A 14,738-nucleotide genomic window follows, 5' to 3' on the forward strand; every position below is an offset into this window, starting at 1 on the left:
GAATTAGGTGCAGAGGGAAGATTAAAATGTGGCCAGTAGCTCATAAACATCATTTTGAAATAATCTTTTCATCAGCTTAGAATGTCCTGCTCTTACGGAGACCGGTTTTACTTTTTTTTCCCAATCAAATCTAATTCCCAGGACACGGTAATGTACCGCGAGCAGGAACAACACTCGGGCATAAACACACACACACCAGTAAACAGCGACACGATTCAGAGGACAGGAAACGCGCGTTTACTGAGCGAGGTCTGACTCGCCGATTGCTGATTGGTGGGGGACGATTACAAAAAAAACGAAGGTTCAAGACCCTGTCTGCCCAGTGACATGCCAGAGCTGGTGACAAACTCCAGAAATAGTCCTGCCGTTTTTGGGGAATGCCTGCCTCTGGGGGAGGGAGGGGGGTGGAGGCGGGGTTGACGAAAGCAGACATCCAATCGAGAAGGACTCGTAAACAAACAAATGGGGAAACCTGGGTTGCCAGGACTTTGATGGTTTGCCAGTGCCACCACATGCCAAAACCGGGCTGTGGAGGTGTGGAGTGACTGACGGCAGCGACTGGGGGGGAGGGGGCCACCCGTACTTACCCAGGAAGGACTGTCTGGCTCGCTCCACAAGCTCCTCAATAGGATAGCTGGCCAAGTCTCCCCGAGCGTGCTTGGTTTTGCAGTACGTGCAGGCATTCAAACATCTGTCGAGGGGTGAAAGAGCGAGAGCAGACATTCAGCATTTCTAATTTGGAGCACCGTGAAAGGTGACCTGTGAGTAAACATTTGCAACACTTATACCACAGAGAAGCAGGCGTATCGAAGGTCCCGGTAACCATTCCACATTGGTCTTCCGTTTTTTACGCACCGTCACTTCCGCCCAATCTGTTATGAGCTTCGTGCCTTCACCTCGTGGTAAAGAAGCTCTGTTTAATCAGCTAAATGAGAGCACAGTCGGCACAGTTCCCAAGCAGAATCCCTAAACCCAAACTTTAGGAAAAGTTCCATCAGAGGGATAGTCTTCCAAGAGCGGCAGAATGAGAGCAGAATCCATTATCTGCAGATTACAACCGTTGCACTCAGGAGACATAATTCACCTGTTGTGCAGCAGCTTGCATTTTGGACCGGTCCGATCCATTATGGCGAGGACGCATCTCAAATTACAATTTAATTCTCTCAACTCAGCTTTGAGTACGTACAGATTCGGAGAACGGACATTTCTGAGATAAAGCACTGGATTCTTTTATCAATGTTAATTGCGTTTGCAATGGGAAAAGTAACACTTTCATTTGTACATCAAAGGGCAAATGCTGATGAAGCTAGGCCAAAGCATTTATTACAACAGGGTTCAGAACAGGGGTTGGGGTCAACAAATGGAAAAATCCTCGTAAAACCTTGGAGGCATTTTTCCAATCGTGAACTGAATTTCAATTTTGAAACTGGAAATGGAATTGCCCCCAATCCTGGGTCAGAGCATATCTGAAGGCACAGATAAGTCACACCCCACCTGAATAAGAATAAAACAAGTGCCGCAACTGAACAGACCAACTAAGTAACCAAGTGAATTTGACATGAAATTTATCTAATGGATCTCAGTAGCCTTTCAACTTCATATATTCCCTTAACATTTTCATTACACCTGAAACAATGTCAAATTTGCTAAAATAGAGCTGTGCAGTCTCACAAAAGCACAATAGTGTGGAAATATGTATTCAGCATGAATTTAACCATGTTGGGGTTGGACCGATTGTAAATGCCCTCAGTACCCACATTTGACATGAAACGATCTCTTGGAAAGAGCATCCATCTCACTGCAATTCCCCCGATTGGACTGAGCACTAACAGAGGGTGAAGTCACATGACACAGACTAAGAGACAACACGCAGATGGGGCCTTCCCTGCCCCCTCGCCCCTCAAACGGAGAGCCGCAGCCCCGGACGCTCAGAGGGGGGTCCCTATAAATGTGATTTAGCCCAGCCAAACAGATCAAACCGCGCTCTTAATCCCGAGAGGGGGAACTCCTCTGCCCCCGGTTTTTATCAAAACATCCTATGCGCACAGGCCACCACGGTCATCCACCACAGTGCCCTGACAGCCTTCATAATAAAAGCGTGCGCTGCTCCCCACATGCAGCCACATTTCTAAATAAAGGCCAAATGTATGACAGTAAGTGACATCCCAACGAGGGATTGGAATTCCTGGAAGGATGTGTAAAAACAGAGAGGGGGGGGGGGGGGGGGGAGGTGGGCGAATCCAGATTGAATGGTAGACTGAACAGATCAGCAGCATTTTGTTTACTGTTATGATATAAACAGGACAGAAAATGATTTGGAAATCTGAACGATTGCCCCGTGTGCCGACTTAACTGCCCTTCTGACAAACAAACATTGGGGATTGCGCCGAAGAGATTATTTTCACTGACCTACTGTCCAACTACAGCTTAATGTTCTCCGTCTATTGCTAGTGTGCACAGCCATTTATAATATAATCCAGAGCACTTCTGGTATATTAATATTACCGTACAGCACCGCACTTTATCCAGATCGCCTTACATGGAAATGGAACTTTCCATTCAGAGACCCAATGAAAAAGCTTAATTTTCTCTTTAGAAATGGAAGGAAATCACTTTGGGTAAAGCAGAGGGGGGAGGGGGTGAATTCCTGGGTCAAAAATGTAGTACCTGAAGCTCTAAACCACATTGTCCTGAGGATCCTCCAAGTCACGTGATCACATTGCGCCTATGCTGAGCCCAGCAGACAGAACCTATTCTGGGAGCTTAACGCTTTTCAACAACACTCATTCCACAACAGGCGTGCGCTCGCGAAGGGTAGTCAGGATAAGCGCTTTGCAAAATGACGCGCGCGTCACTGTCCCGCCCGGGATTCAAACCCACAGCCCCCCTCTGTCAGAACACCGCCGCGCTAACCGCTTTTCCCGCGCAGCGCGGTGCTTTAATCTCCCTCGGCTGCCACCTGGGAAACCGTCAATCAAACTTTTGAGACGGTCTAATGTATGCAGGGCGGGTTCATTATTTATCAATTTTGCGTTTGGGCGCGATTCGGGTTGTCGGCGCGCCCGTCAGAGCGAGCGAGCGGGCGGGGCGCGTTTCAGGCGCGGCGTCGCCCCCGGCAGCGGCTTTGTCAGCGGCAGGCGTCGAGCGCGCACCTGTTCCTCCTCCAAAGAGAAGCCGAGCCCCCAGCCGCTATCCTCCCCGGCTGCCGCTATGAAAGCGCCCGCCCCCTGGGGAGCCTCCCCGCTCCCACCCCCCGTCCCCCCCCCCACCCGAGACTCCCGCAGCCACGCCGGGAACACTTCAAAACACTTCGCCGCCGGAGCAACCCACCCTGCCACGTCTCAAATTCGAACCGCTCCGAGAAGCTCGCTTTTAAAAAACACACACGGGAAGCGAGAGGCGGTTTTAGCCGTGGAACAAAAAATTGTAAACAAAAAATAAATAAAATAAAATTTTTTAAAAAAGGCGCAACTCAAAAACCTGTGTCCTGGGACAGCGTGATTAGGCACCTGCGGTAAATAGTTTCTTAATTACTCAAAGCTGGCACGAGTTGCCGGGCGAGATTCTCTCTCTGACGTTAATTACATATGGAGATGCACGAGGACAATGTATTTTATGGAGGCTCAAGGAGGAGAGGGGCCCCTGGTGGAAAGCAGCCCGCTTACGCACCGCTACCCGTGCAGCGCTGCTGCTGACTGCAAGACAATGGGAGCCGGTCCCGGTGTGGAAGCCGCTTCCGCGTTTTATTAATTCGGGGCCCCCCGTATGGAATTCAGCGCTAAATTATGTTGACCCCCCCCCCCCCCCCCCCCCCGCTAGCACAGGCACGCCCAGGAGGCCCGGCTCCATACGCGACTTTCTCCAGAGCGGGAGAGAGAGAGAGAGAGAAACGGCGAGCTGAAGATAAGCGCTCGAACTTCCTGTTTCCCCGTTAATTGGAAGTTAGGTCCACCGGCGCTATGCGGACTACGCGGCTCGTTCAAAGCGCCGATAAACGCGCTGCACTGAGCCTTCGAGCGCACTGCCCAGGTCATCACGCTGCCGCTTAATCTGCTCCGTCTGAAGGGCGAGGAGAGAGCCCGGCGGGTACGGAGAGCCCCGTTAGGAATATCACAGTTAGGACCGGCGCCCGCTCGCTGCGACTTCACAGCACCAACCGTCACAACTTAACAACAGTACACAATAAAAGGCTGTCTTAAGTCCAGGCCGACTGAAAGGCTCTTGTAATTTACTATATAAAAAGCCGGTGGACTCAGGGGACGCGCTGCTGAATAAGTACGGTGAGTCAAACGGGGACGCTGCGGGTTTCTACCGCGCTTGTCAACAGCTCCGACTTAGAAGAGAGAGAGAGCGGAGATAATTAAGCCCCCGTTCTGCCCTCTGCCAGCCCTGGCAGGTGAGTTACAGCTCCAGCTGAACCGGAGCCACAATGGCGATCGGGAGCCGAGGTGGGGGGGGGGGGAGAGGGGGGAGCGGGGCGCACCTTTCGCAGAACGCTGACAAACACGAAGCAAAACAAAAGGCCGACCGGAGCCAAAACAAGGGAGTCGCGACCGGGCCACGCAGCGAGCCGGAGACAAAACAAAGAGCGGGTTCATTAGGTCAGAGACAAAACAAAGAGCGGGTTCATTAGGTCAGAGACAAAGGGGGCAATTCAGTGCTCCGGGCCCCTGAAGCTCACCGCTCGAGGGCCGGGGAGGGGTGGGGAGGGAGCCCACGCTGCCCAGAGAGGAGCTCGCACACGCAGGCCCCACCTGGGGCAGCCTCGCCACATCCACAGGCCACGGGTCTTAATCACGTTAAATTACAGGCCATGTGAACAAACTCCAGCCAAAGCAGCTCAACACCGGTGTGCGTGTCAGGTATTCATGGGGTTTACATTCCCTTCAAACATGTGAAAGGAATGCACACTTGCATGTTCAGCATAACTCTCTAAGGCAGTGGGGTCCAACCCTGGTCACGGGGGACTGTTTTCACCACGACAACAGTAACAACTCGCATCCACGAAACCAGGTGAGGGGGGAATTATACTGCGCAATCGACCGCCGATCAATTCATTAACTGAGCGATTAAGTCCTGAGTACCATCGAAAACCGGCAGTCCCCGGAGCTCTGCAGGAACAGGGTTGGGGATCAGTGGTCCAAGGTGTTTGGGATAGTTCATGAAGAAATCTGGTCATTTCTGATGTCATCTGTGCAAACCGCCAGAGAGCCAAGCACAGTGAGGACTAACATTTTTCTGTCCCTCTCCAAGAGGTCGTCAGACGTGGTCTGAAAGAGCCACAGGATATGTCGGTGTTCCTTTCCACCTTACAGTCAGCAATCGGATCAGACACAAGAAATTAAGGGAGGAAGTTAATCGACTTCTTTAAATGATAACGCAAGTGCTGAATAACAAGAAAAAACAGAAGACCCCTTTCCAGGACTAGCGTTAGACACCCTAGCTCAACAATTTAACAATGTAAAATTTTTCAACAAGAATCCAATAAGGGCAGTAAAAACTGCAAAAGTGCCATGTGCAAAACCAAGGAATTCAATTCAGTGATGCAAAAAAAAAAGAGATTTAGTTGGAATATAAATTTTAAAAAATCTCTCCTTCCAAACTGGAGGGAATGATAAAGCTGGGTTGAGCAGAACATGGATCTTATTTCAAGCACTACTTCTCTCGACTGCCCGACTGCACACTTCAGAAACGTTTCACTCAAGGAGAAAATAATACAGTTATGCAGCATCAAGACACAACATATATGGTATATTAAAAATGCTGCGATTTATCAGTGATTTATCAGAGGACACCTGTCTCCTTACAGATGGAGTGTTAAAGTGCCTTCTCCAACCTTTCTATCTAGATTACACCCTCCAATTTCTGAAGAGCACGCTGTATGTCAAAATTGCCATTTTGAAAAGACTTGTGTTAAGAAAGGAAGTGGGAACTACTTCCCCCGAGTGTCTGTCTGTCTGTCTTTGTCTGTCTGTCTGTCTGTGTGTCAGTCAGTCAGTCAGTCTGTCTGTCTGTCTGTCTGTCTGTCTGTCTGTCTGTCTGTCTGTCTGTCTGTCTGTCTGTCTGTCTGTCTGTCTGTCTGTCTGTCAGTCAGTCAGTCAGTCAGTCTGTCAGTCTGTCAGTCTGTCAGTCTGTCAGTCTGTCAGTCTGTCAGTCAGTCAGTCAGTCAGTCAGTGCGGTAATCCCAAGGCCAGAGCGAGCGATTGTCTGCCCTCCCTGGAAGGCCTGGTCTTACGGGCCCCAGAGGAGCGGTGAAGCGGCCAAGCGCACCGGGGCTACATGATGGCGGTAATAAAGGCGCTGCACGGGGTGGGGTGGGGGGGGGGGGTTAGGGGGGTTTGGGGCGGAACAAAGCGGCCCACTGTTCTTCAGAAACGCGCACGCAAAGCGGCCGCCCCGTCCGCACACCCCCTTCCGCTCCCGAGCAGGTACAAAAAATCACACATGACTCCATACGCTGGAGACATCAATCAGCGCAGAGTGCCATTAACTCATTTTCACTGCCTGTCTATAAAGCTTCAACATGTCCGATATGATGCCTCCAGGGTTTGTATTTATTTGAATTGCTGCAAAGCTAAACAATCTCTGTGACACATCGTTTGCTTTACAAACGCTCATTCTCTGGCGAAGGTGACATCACTGGACCGCCTTGAATCCGAAAAGCCAAGGCCCACTGTACACCGATGCCCTCCAAGCCTTTCCCGGCACCCGATCGGGTCTCCGTCGGCCCGGCCTGCCACTGTAGAGTCACACACTATATGGCGTCAAGCTGGCAAATAAAACAGGCCTCGTACACGTGTGTGCCCGGCCTGCCCGTGCCACCGTCGACCCGGCAAAGCGCTCCAGATGCGCGCTCAGTCGTCACGACGACCGAGAGCTCGTTCCGATTCCCGCGCTGCCCAGGAAATCGGCCGAGCGGGCCGCCGGCTTTATCTTGTGGAAGCACAGCCGCGGTCCGCCAGCGCCTCACAACAGGAGGACGGATCTCCTCTGCGCTCCTCCTGGGCTCCCTCGCGAGCCCCCCGTCACCGCGCTCAAAATACCGCCCTGACCTTGAGCGCTCGCGGCCCATTCCTCCGCCTCCTCCTCCTCTGCCGCGTCAGCGTTCCGGGCGCAGGACGCTCCTGCCGAGCTCCTCGGGTCAGGAGAGAGGAAATCCACACGGGATCCGCAGGCCGCGTCAGGGAGCGAACGCGCGTCAGGTCGGGTCGTCACCGCGGTTCCCTCGGACCGGGGAGCCCGGCAGCGCGGGCGATGATTTGCGCTCGTTATTTTAGGGGGCGGCTCGTCTGCCCGTCAGGCGCCGGCGCGCTCCGAGCCGCAAGCGCTCTCAGGTAGACAAAGTGTTTTTTGCGCCGCGCTCGCGTGCTGCTTTCCATCACCACCCCCCCCCCCCTCTCCCCCCGCCCCGCCGCACCCTGTCTGACGGGGGTTCGGAGCGGTAATTGCGTAATTAAAGCGTAATCTGCCCGTGATCTGCGCTGGCACAGCCCGAGACGGGACGAGGCGGGAAGACAAATGGAAAGTTGGCTTTTAATTAGCAGCGCATCTTGAGAAGTCTCTAATCCGAAGCAAAAAAAAAAAAAAACGTTTTCAGAACCGATGGGGCTTTGGCTCAAAACAAAAATAAATATACAGATGAGAAAGAAGGCTGCTGCCAATATCTGTGCCTCTTCAATTACGCAGAACACGCCAGAGGAGGTTTCACCTTCACCTTGAATTGCTGTCATTCGATCACGTCTAGCCAAGAAGCATCAGCAACCCAAAGGCAATAGCCTGATGGGGAGTACTGTGCTACCAGTGAACCAGAGAGAAGTAACCGCGCTAGCCATATAATCACCAGAAAATTAGCTTAAAAGTGCTCCTGGACATTAAAGATAAGCAGATAAACACCTGATTTTACATAAAACCACATCATAATTTTTGAGTCCGATGCCTTAACTGCGGTGAAGCCACGCAATGGCGAACTTCAGTTTTCATTAGCAGGTTTAATGGCCGATGCAAACGCGCAGAGAGAGAGAATTCGCGGTGGTGTGTGGGAGGAAAAACCTGGCACGCTCTCATCTTTACCATTTCAATGGCGGTGAATTTCCATTTGTATTCCTGAGCAGCTATCAATCGCTAGCGTGCAGGGGGGGTTCGGGAGGTGAAGAAGGGAGGACAGGGAAATTGAATAATCTGTCCGGACCAGTGAACCTGAAAACCACTCCGTGCATTTGTTTGGTAAACAGCGGTCTCGCGGCACTGGCGGGCGAGGGACATTTCGCGGGAGAGCGGCATATGTTTGCGAAGGCAGGAAGGGGGTCGGGGGGGGACGAGGGGGGCGCCGGGAACGGGAGGCCCTCTGAGGCCTGCCCGCCATCCGCGGGTTTGATCTCTTCCTGCAGGAACGGCGAAAGCGCGCTCGCATCTGCGCTCGGGAAGCGCCTGGGTCCGCCCGGCCCGCGCCGCCCCTTCCCCCAGCTGAGTCCGGCCGGCCACGCTGTCCGTCCGGCTTCTCGCTCGCCCCCCCCCCCTTCGCCAGACAAGCGCAAGTCCGCGATTGGCCAAGTCCTTCTCGACCAGGCCCACTGTTCTCTTTCCTCCTAAGGCAAGAGAGACGGGATTCTTCTGGGTGCTGAGTGATGGGGGGGGGGGGGCCACTCGCTCACCCGTCCTTTCTAGATAACTGTGTGAGAGATCTTTTTATTATCGGAAGCAATTATTATCAGAAGCAAATTTCTTTTAATCAATTCATGATGCTACCTCAGAAATTGACTGCAGGGTATACTCGATCATTAGTAATCGCTTTTGATGGCCTTGTTCTAATTCTGTCTCTGCTATAATGTACTGTTCAGGCCATAAATTTCTATGCTATAATTGCCAGTAAAAATTTAAATTACAAAGTGCACATAGGCCTACTTAATTTTGCTTTAAACTTGACTAATGACTTTTTTTTTTCTGTAAAGCAAAACTTTCTACATATTGAACTTTTTTTTCGCCTACTTTCCACGGTCATTTGTTGTGTTTTGTAGCTCTTACACAAACTGCCATGTCCTTCTGCCTCTGACATCTTGGTTATGAATGTTTCAATGACGACAACGGCAGAGGAAATTGGTATCCAAATGGATCGCCCTCACAGGGACACGTATTAATGCCGCGAAAGTAGACAATTCCATCTTTTTTCATTCATAGGTCTATTTGCAAGAAGGCTGACAGGCCAGAAAATTAAGGCATTACCACTTCCATAGCCCAGAGGAAAGCATGCCACTCTATTCTCTTTTAAATCAAATAAGATATCCTGTCAGATTATGCTTTTGAGTAAACAAAGTGCACCTTCCATTTTATCGGCAGAAAGAAATATAAGCTGGCTGGATGTTGTACTACCCTCCTCGGACGGCGTGACAGTGTGCGAGCGTGTGTGACAGCACAGGGTGCTTGGATTGAGAGCGTGTGCATGCGCCAGAGAGAGATGTTCCCTGAATAGCAGAGACATTCATAAATGGAGATTTATGTCCTCAATAAAGCAGGCTCATTGCAATTTTTGCGTCGGCTGACTTGTGTTGGCTGTAAACACTGAAATGGTACCTGTGGAGTGTGGAGCCACCTTTAGCCCTGCAGGAACAATAGTACCATAAACCCTGGTCCTGTAAGATGAACTATAACCACTGTGGAATGGGACACCCTGCATGTGTGTGCATGCGTCTGTGCGTGAGTGCAAGTCTGCACGTGCGTGTGTGTGCGTGCATGCATGTGTGTGTCTGTGCACGTGTGTGTGCATGTGCATGTGTGTGTGTGTGTGTGTGTGTGTGTGAGGGTTCGTACATGTGTCTGTGTCCACGAGTGCGCGTGTATGTGTGCATGCTTGTGTGCATGTGCGCGTGTAAGTGTGCGCACATGCATGTGTCTGTGTGTGCATGCTTGTGTGTCTGTGCATGCATGCCTGTCTGTGTGTGCATGCATGTATGTCTGTGCGTGCATGTGTGTAAGTATGTCTGTGCATGCCTGTGCGTGTGTGTGCTTGCGTGCGTGCGTGTCTGGGTGTGCATGTGTGTAAGTGTGTGTGTGTGTGTGTGTGCATGCGTGCGTGTCTGGGTGTGCGTGCGTGTGCGCTTTGAAGGAGTTCTGCACATTCACCTTGCGTGGGGAAAGACAGCCCCCTGGCAGGGAGGGAGACAGGGTGATCAGTTTCTGACGCCTCCCCACCCCCGCTTCCCGGCAAGGCCCACAACCGACAGCTCCATAAATCACCGGCGCCATACCCCAAACACAGCAAACCGTTTGTTTTTATTGTGTCTGCAAATTAATGCTAATTATATTTTATTATTGCAATAACCTCACTCACCCTGCTCTTTGAATGATGCACCAGCGCTAACAAACAAGACTGAACAAACCCTGAGGAAGATCAGACAGTCAGAAATACTGCAGCGACGTTCCCCATCAAATGAGAATCCAGCTGCATGTACCGCATAAACGCCGGCACAAATAGTCACAGGTTTGAGTCCTTCATCCGTATAAACAAAATCAAATATCAAGGACATTCAACACAACTCCAAATTCAAAGAAAGCCTACATACAGTAGACATCGTCTGGGACTGTAACATCCACAGAGGAACAACAGGGGGGCTTATTGGATCTATATTTTTCTTACTCTTCCAACAGTGATGCTTCATTCCGTTTCACTCGTTAATGAGAGTTATCTGGTACACTCCACTGAATGTGAACAACCTGGATCACATTTCACACCCCAATCACCTCACGAAATCAAACGGGGCTCCACTTAAAAGCCTCTCTCTCTCTCTCTCTCCCCGTCTCCCAGACTACAAAACACAGGGGCGGGCGAGCGCGCTCACTTTCAACCGGCCTCCTGGGAGGGCCAGAAAGAATGAACGTCTAATTTTTGCCAGCTATATCATTTCCCATAAACTCGGTTATGTATAATTAATCTGCAGTTTTCATTACTCAGATCACAGGAAATCAATAGCTACAATTAAATCTCTCTCTCTCTCAAAAGCTGCCGCCCTAACAAAGTTTTATCACATCTAATTTATTAATAAGGGAAGAGAGAAAACAACGATCTGTATCGGCGCACGGCGAACATCGCAGCCACATGTAAATCTTATCTATTTGCAGCGCTCCGGAGAGCAGAGGTCCATGGGCATCAATAATAGATACAAGTTAAAATGAAAATAAAAATCTCTGTGGATAAAAGTTTTGATTCAAGTCCTTCAGCGCGAGCGCGCGCGGCAGAGGAGACCTGCAAACAGCGTTGCCGTAAACTTGCGCTACATTCGTCCTCAAACCAACTTCTAATGATTTGTCCTTTGCACGCTGAAATATTTCACTCGCATAATTTGAATAAATCCCTTTGCTGGGGCTGAGTGTCAGAATATATGAATATTTGAATAGTTGCCAAGTGTACACTATTCAAAATTTTATTTAAATGACTTAAAGAAAAACATTTTTTATTGAAATGAATTCATTAACAATTAAGTGCATTTTGTCGGCCTTGTAGAAGAGACTCTGTACCTCAGTGGAAGTCCTGGTTAAATAAACGTTAAATAACAGAAGCTTTGAAACTCCGTAGTGAAATTCAGAAAGTGCAGGGTGTTATATAATAACCGGGAGTGTTGAATATTAAATGTTCTAAACAGCCATGAGCCGTTCGATGCTGATTTCATCATCCTGCCGTGCACATTCTTACTCTTCACCCGACCTGGCCTTTCCATTACAGTCTCTCAGTGAGAGAAAGCAGCCAGACGACCTTCAGGTTCAGAGAGGGCAGTAAATAGGCCCTCTTGCTTTCAGAAAGGAGCTTGACGTCTGGGTCACGAGACCGGCTGTGGGCCGCGGGCTACAGGGCCCTCGCTGCCCAGACGTGACCCGGCCAGGCCAAACGTCAGCGGCGCGGCGAAGGGAGCCGCTCCTTACACAGGGGGCAGGCCGGCGCACCTCCTGACCCTGGCAACCTCTCCTTGCCGGTTCCCCTCAATAGCTGTCTGACCGCGCTAACAAAAGACAGCCTGGGAATAACAGGCCCGTATTTTAAGGTCAGCGGCAGGCCTGATAAGGGCTATTGTGTGTGGGGTTTTTTTATTTTTTCAATCCGGGTCTGCCTTTGGGACTAGACCTGTCAGGGAGCAAAATCAGTCAGGAAGCAGGCGAGAGCAGCGCCTCCTGGCCCTGACCATTCCCCCTGCCAGGCCAGAGAGTGGTGTGAATGACACGTGAGAACAGAAACGACAGCAGTAACAGTCTGGTGGGGGGGTGGGGGGGTGGAAGGCAGAGAGGAAAAATAAAAATAATAGAAAAAGGCTGCTCACAAAATTCCCACTGTAAGATTTCAGACAGTCTAAATACCCTTCGCATGGATTTTCGGAGAGGAAGATGGAAAAAAAGAAAAGGTCTGTGGGAAAAGGCTTGGCTCTGATTGTTCTCAGCCGGGGAAAAAAAACCAGACCCAAACAATGTCTGCCCGATTGTTTTGGCCTCCGCATAAAAATAATAAATCCAAATATATTTAGAAACTAATCCTCAAAAATATGGATCCCAGTGACAATCGTGGGATGAACTGCACTGGCTGTTTCTGCGGGCCGCCCGAGGCAACATGGCGGCTGCCAGTTAACGTAATTAATTTCACAATAACGCACATCTCCAATAAATATTCCAATCGTGTAAACTGCTTATTCAAATGAGGAGCAGCATTCTGAATGACTGAATACCAGACAGGCCTCACGGACCTGGCTCCGGTCTCTGGCACAGAGGAGTGCCGGTATACACAGACTTCTTCTTTCTGGGTTCTTTCAGACTTTCCTCGTGGAGCGACGCACTTCACCAAGTGGTCCCAAATAGTTCTGCCTTCCATTACTGACGAGGGGGAATGTCTCACAGCTCCACAAGCCAAATAAACTCAAATGTGTTTCATTTCACATATTTCTGCCGCGGGTTTGTATTTGTTCTGGACAACATTTCGGCACTCTCTATCTTTAGCACTAGCGGGGGAAGGGGATAGCCGTATTTATTTTAGCATGGCAATCTGTAGTGAGGTGTACTGGCTAATTTTCTGTGGCCCATTAGAGACCCCCCCCCCCCCCTCCAAAACACCGACTCACCTCATTTCTTACAAATCATACACTCCGATAAACTGCACTTAAAGGAGAAAATGATCATTTCTCTTTCACGGACCAGTGCAAATTATCATCTCCGCGAAAATGAGCGTTTATGGCACTAAAGACGTGCGCAACAGAACTCCAAATGGATCCGAAGGCTGTTCGACTTCCGCGAGCATTCCTGAGGAAAAAAGACAAGGATGGGAAATGCCTCACAACAAAGGCCGTGGGAAAAACCCGCATTTTCAGGAAATTCCTTTTTCCTGTCCCCTCGAACTCGACAGCAGTCTTAAAAGCGAGCCCATTAAACCGCTGTTATGTTGTTTGCATCGGCCTGATGTGAGCTGTACCTCCGACAGCGGTCTTCACCAGATCCACGACAAACCATCCAACTTCAAACACTGCACATATTCATCCAATATAAGTACAACCGCAGACCACACTTTGATCCTTATTGTTTCTAAGAGGTTCTGGCCTTGTCTTAGCAGCTGCGCTACCTATGGATGTTTTGTCATCAACCACATGCCATGCCATGAATATTCATAATGTGCCAGCAAATCAAATCACTTTGAAATTCAACAACAACAGAGGCGGAACTTTCAAAACCACTCTTACGTGGCTGACCATCTGGTCAGTACGAAGACTACAATATAGACTACAACCCAGTCGAGCAAAACTAGGGGGAAGCAGACTACGGAAAAGGAGGCCAAGTGTCTACAAAGCCCACTCCAGTTTGCATTCTCACACAATTTCAGAAAACGCAGCACTACAGAGTGCTGGTACGTGGAAAACTGTACGCAGGAAAATCGCACTGATAAATGAAAGTGTGTCACAGCGCGTCATTACAGGAAATTTCACTGATGTGACGCTATTCTGTTTCTTTCTTCTTTGTCGCTGTAGGGAGAAGTTTTTTTTTTCCATGCGCTGTGCACATCTGCCTCCACAAAGAAACGCCTCAGAACTTTGCATGGCTTAGTGGTCCTCTGCCAAGAGCCATCAGAGTCGCCCTTCAAGGAGCTGGTGATGAAAACGCCTTTCGGCCCGGAGCCAGAATCTAATAATTACTCTTACACTCTATCAAACCCCGGAATAGGATATTCAGTCCTGCCAGGGGGGCCCGTATGGGTGGCCAGACCTTTCAGATAAATGAAAAAGAAAACAAATTCTACGCGAACAAAACCTCCACACTGTGCGGGACTTTGTGTCAAACAAACCAAAAAGGGTCAAAGTTTACATTACATTTACAAGCACTGAACTGGGTCATTATACTTGGCTGGTCTGAAATGGGTGGAGCCAATGTACGGGAGGGACGTGCAAGTGATGGTGAAATCGTTTGGGCTAAGACCGAGGCTCCTGGATTTCCATTGCTGTGCTTCAGACAAAAATTTTCAGTAATCCGAGAGAATTTCAGCAGCATCCCACTACCAAATGCCATAATCACCCTGACACCGTCTTAAAAGTAAATTGCATCTTTGCTTCCCTCTAAAAACAGGCTACAAAAATGTCAAATTTAATATAAGAGGCAACTCAAATGCTTCAATCACCTTAATGTGGTCCCATTCCGCGAGAAACAAGATACCGTGGGCACCCACCTCCCTCCGCCCCCCGTTTCTCACCCTTAACTAGAAAGATAAATAGACACGTCCGCTT

General features: G+C 49.8%; 1 protein-coding gene across 2 annotated transcripts in view; it reads right to left on the bottom strand.

Annotated features, from left to right (window-relative positions):
* Positions 1-14,738, bottom strand: part of cdkal1 (CDK5 regulatory subunit associated protein 1-like 1) — a 374,306-nt gene that overhangs the window by 232,779 nt on the left and 126,789 nt on the right. For both annotated transcript variants that reach the window (XM_035380803.1, XM_035380794.1), the window contains exon 8: positions 588-691. In XM_035380803.1, the coding sequence (XP_035236694.1) occupies positions 588-691 (104 nt within the window). The remainder of the gene's footprint in view (positions 1-587; positions 692-14,738) is intronic.

The sequence above is a fragment of the Anguilla anguilla genome, chromosome 1 (genome assembly GCF_013347855.1).
Source record: "Anguilla anguilla isolate fAngAng1 chromosome 1, fAngAng1.pri, whole genome shotgun sequence".
In the NCBI taxonomy this organism is placed as follows: domain Eukaryota; kingdom Metazoa; phylum Chordata; class Actinopteri; order Anguilliformes; family Anguillidae; genus Anguilla; species Anguilla anguilla.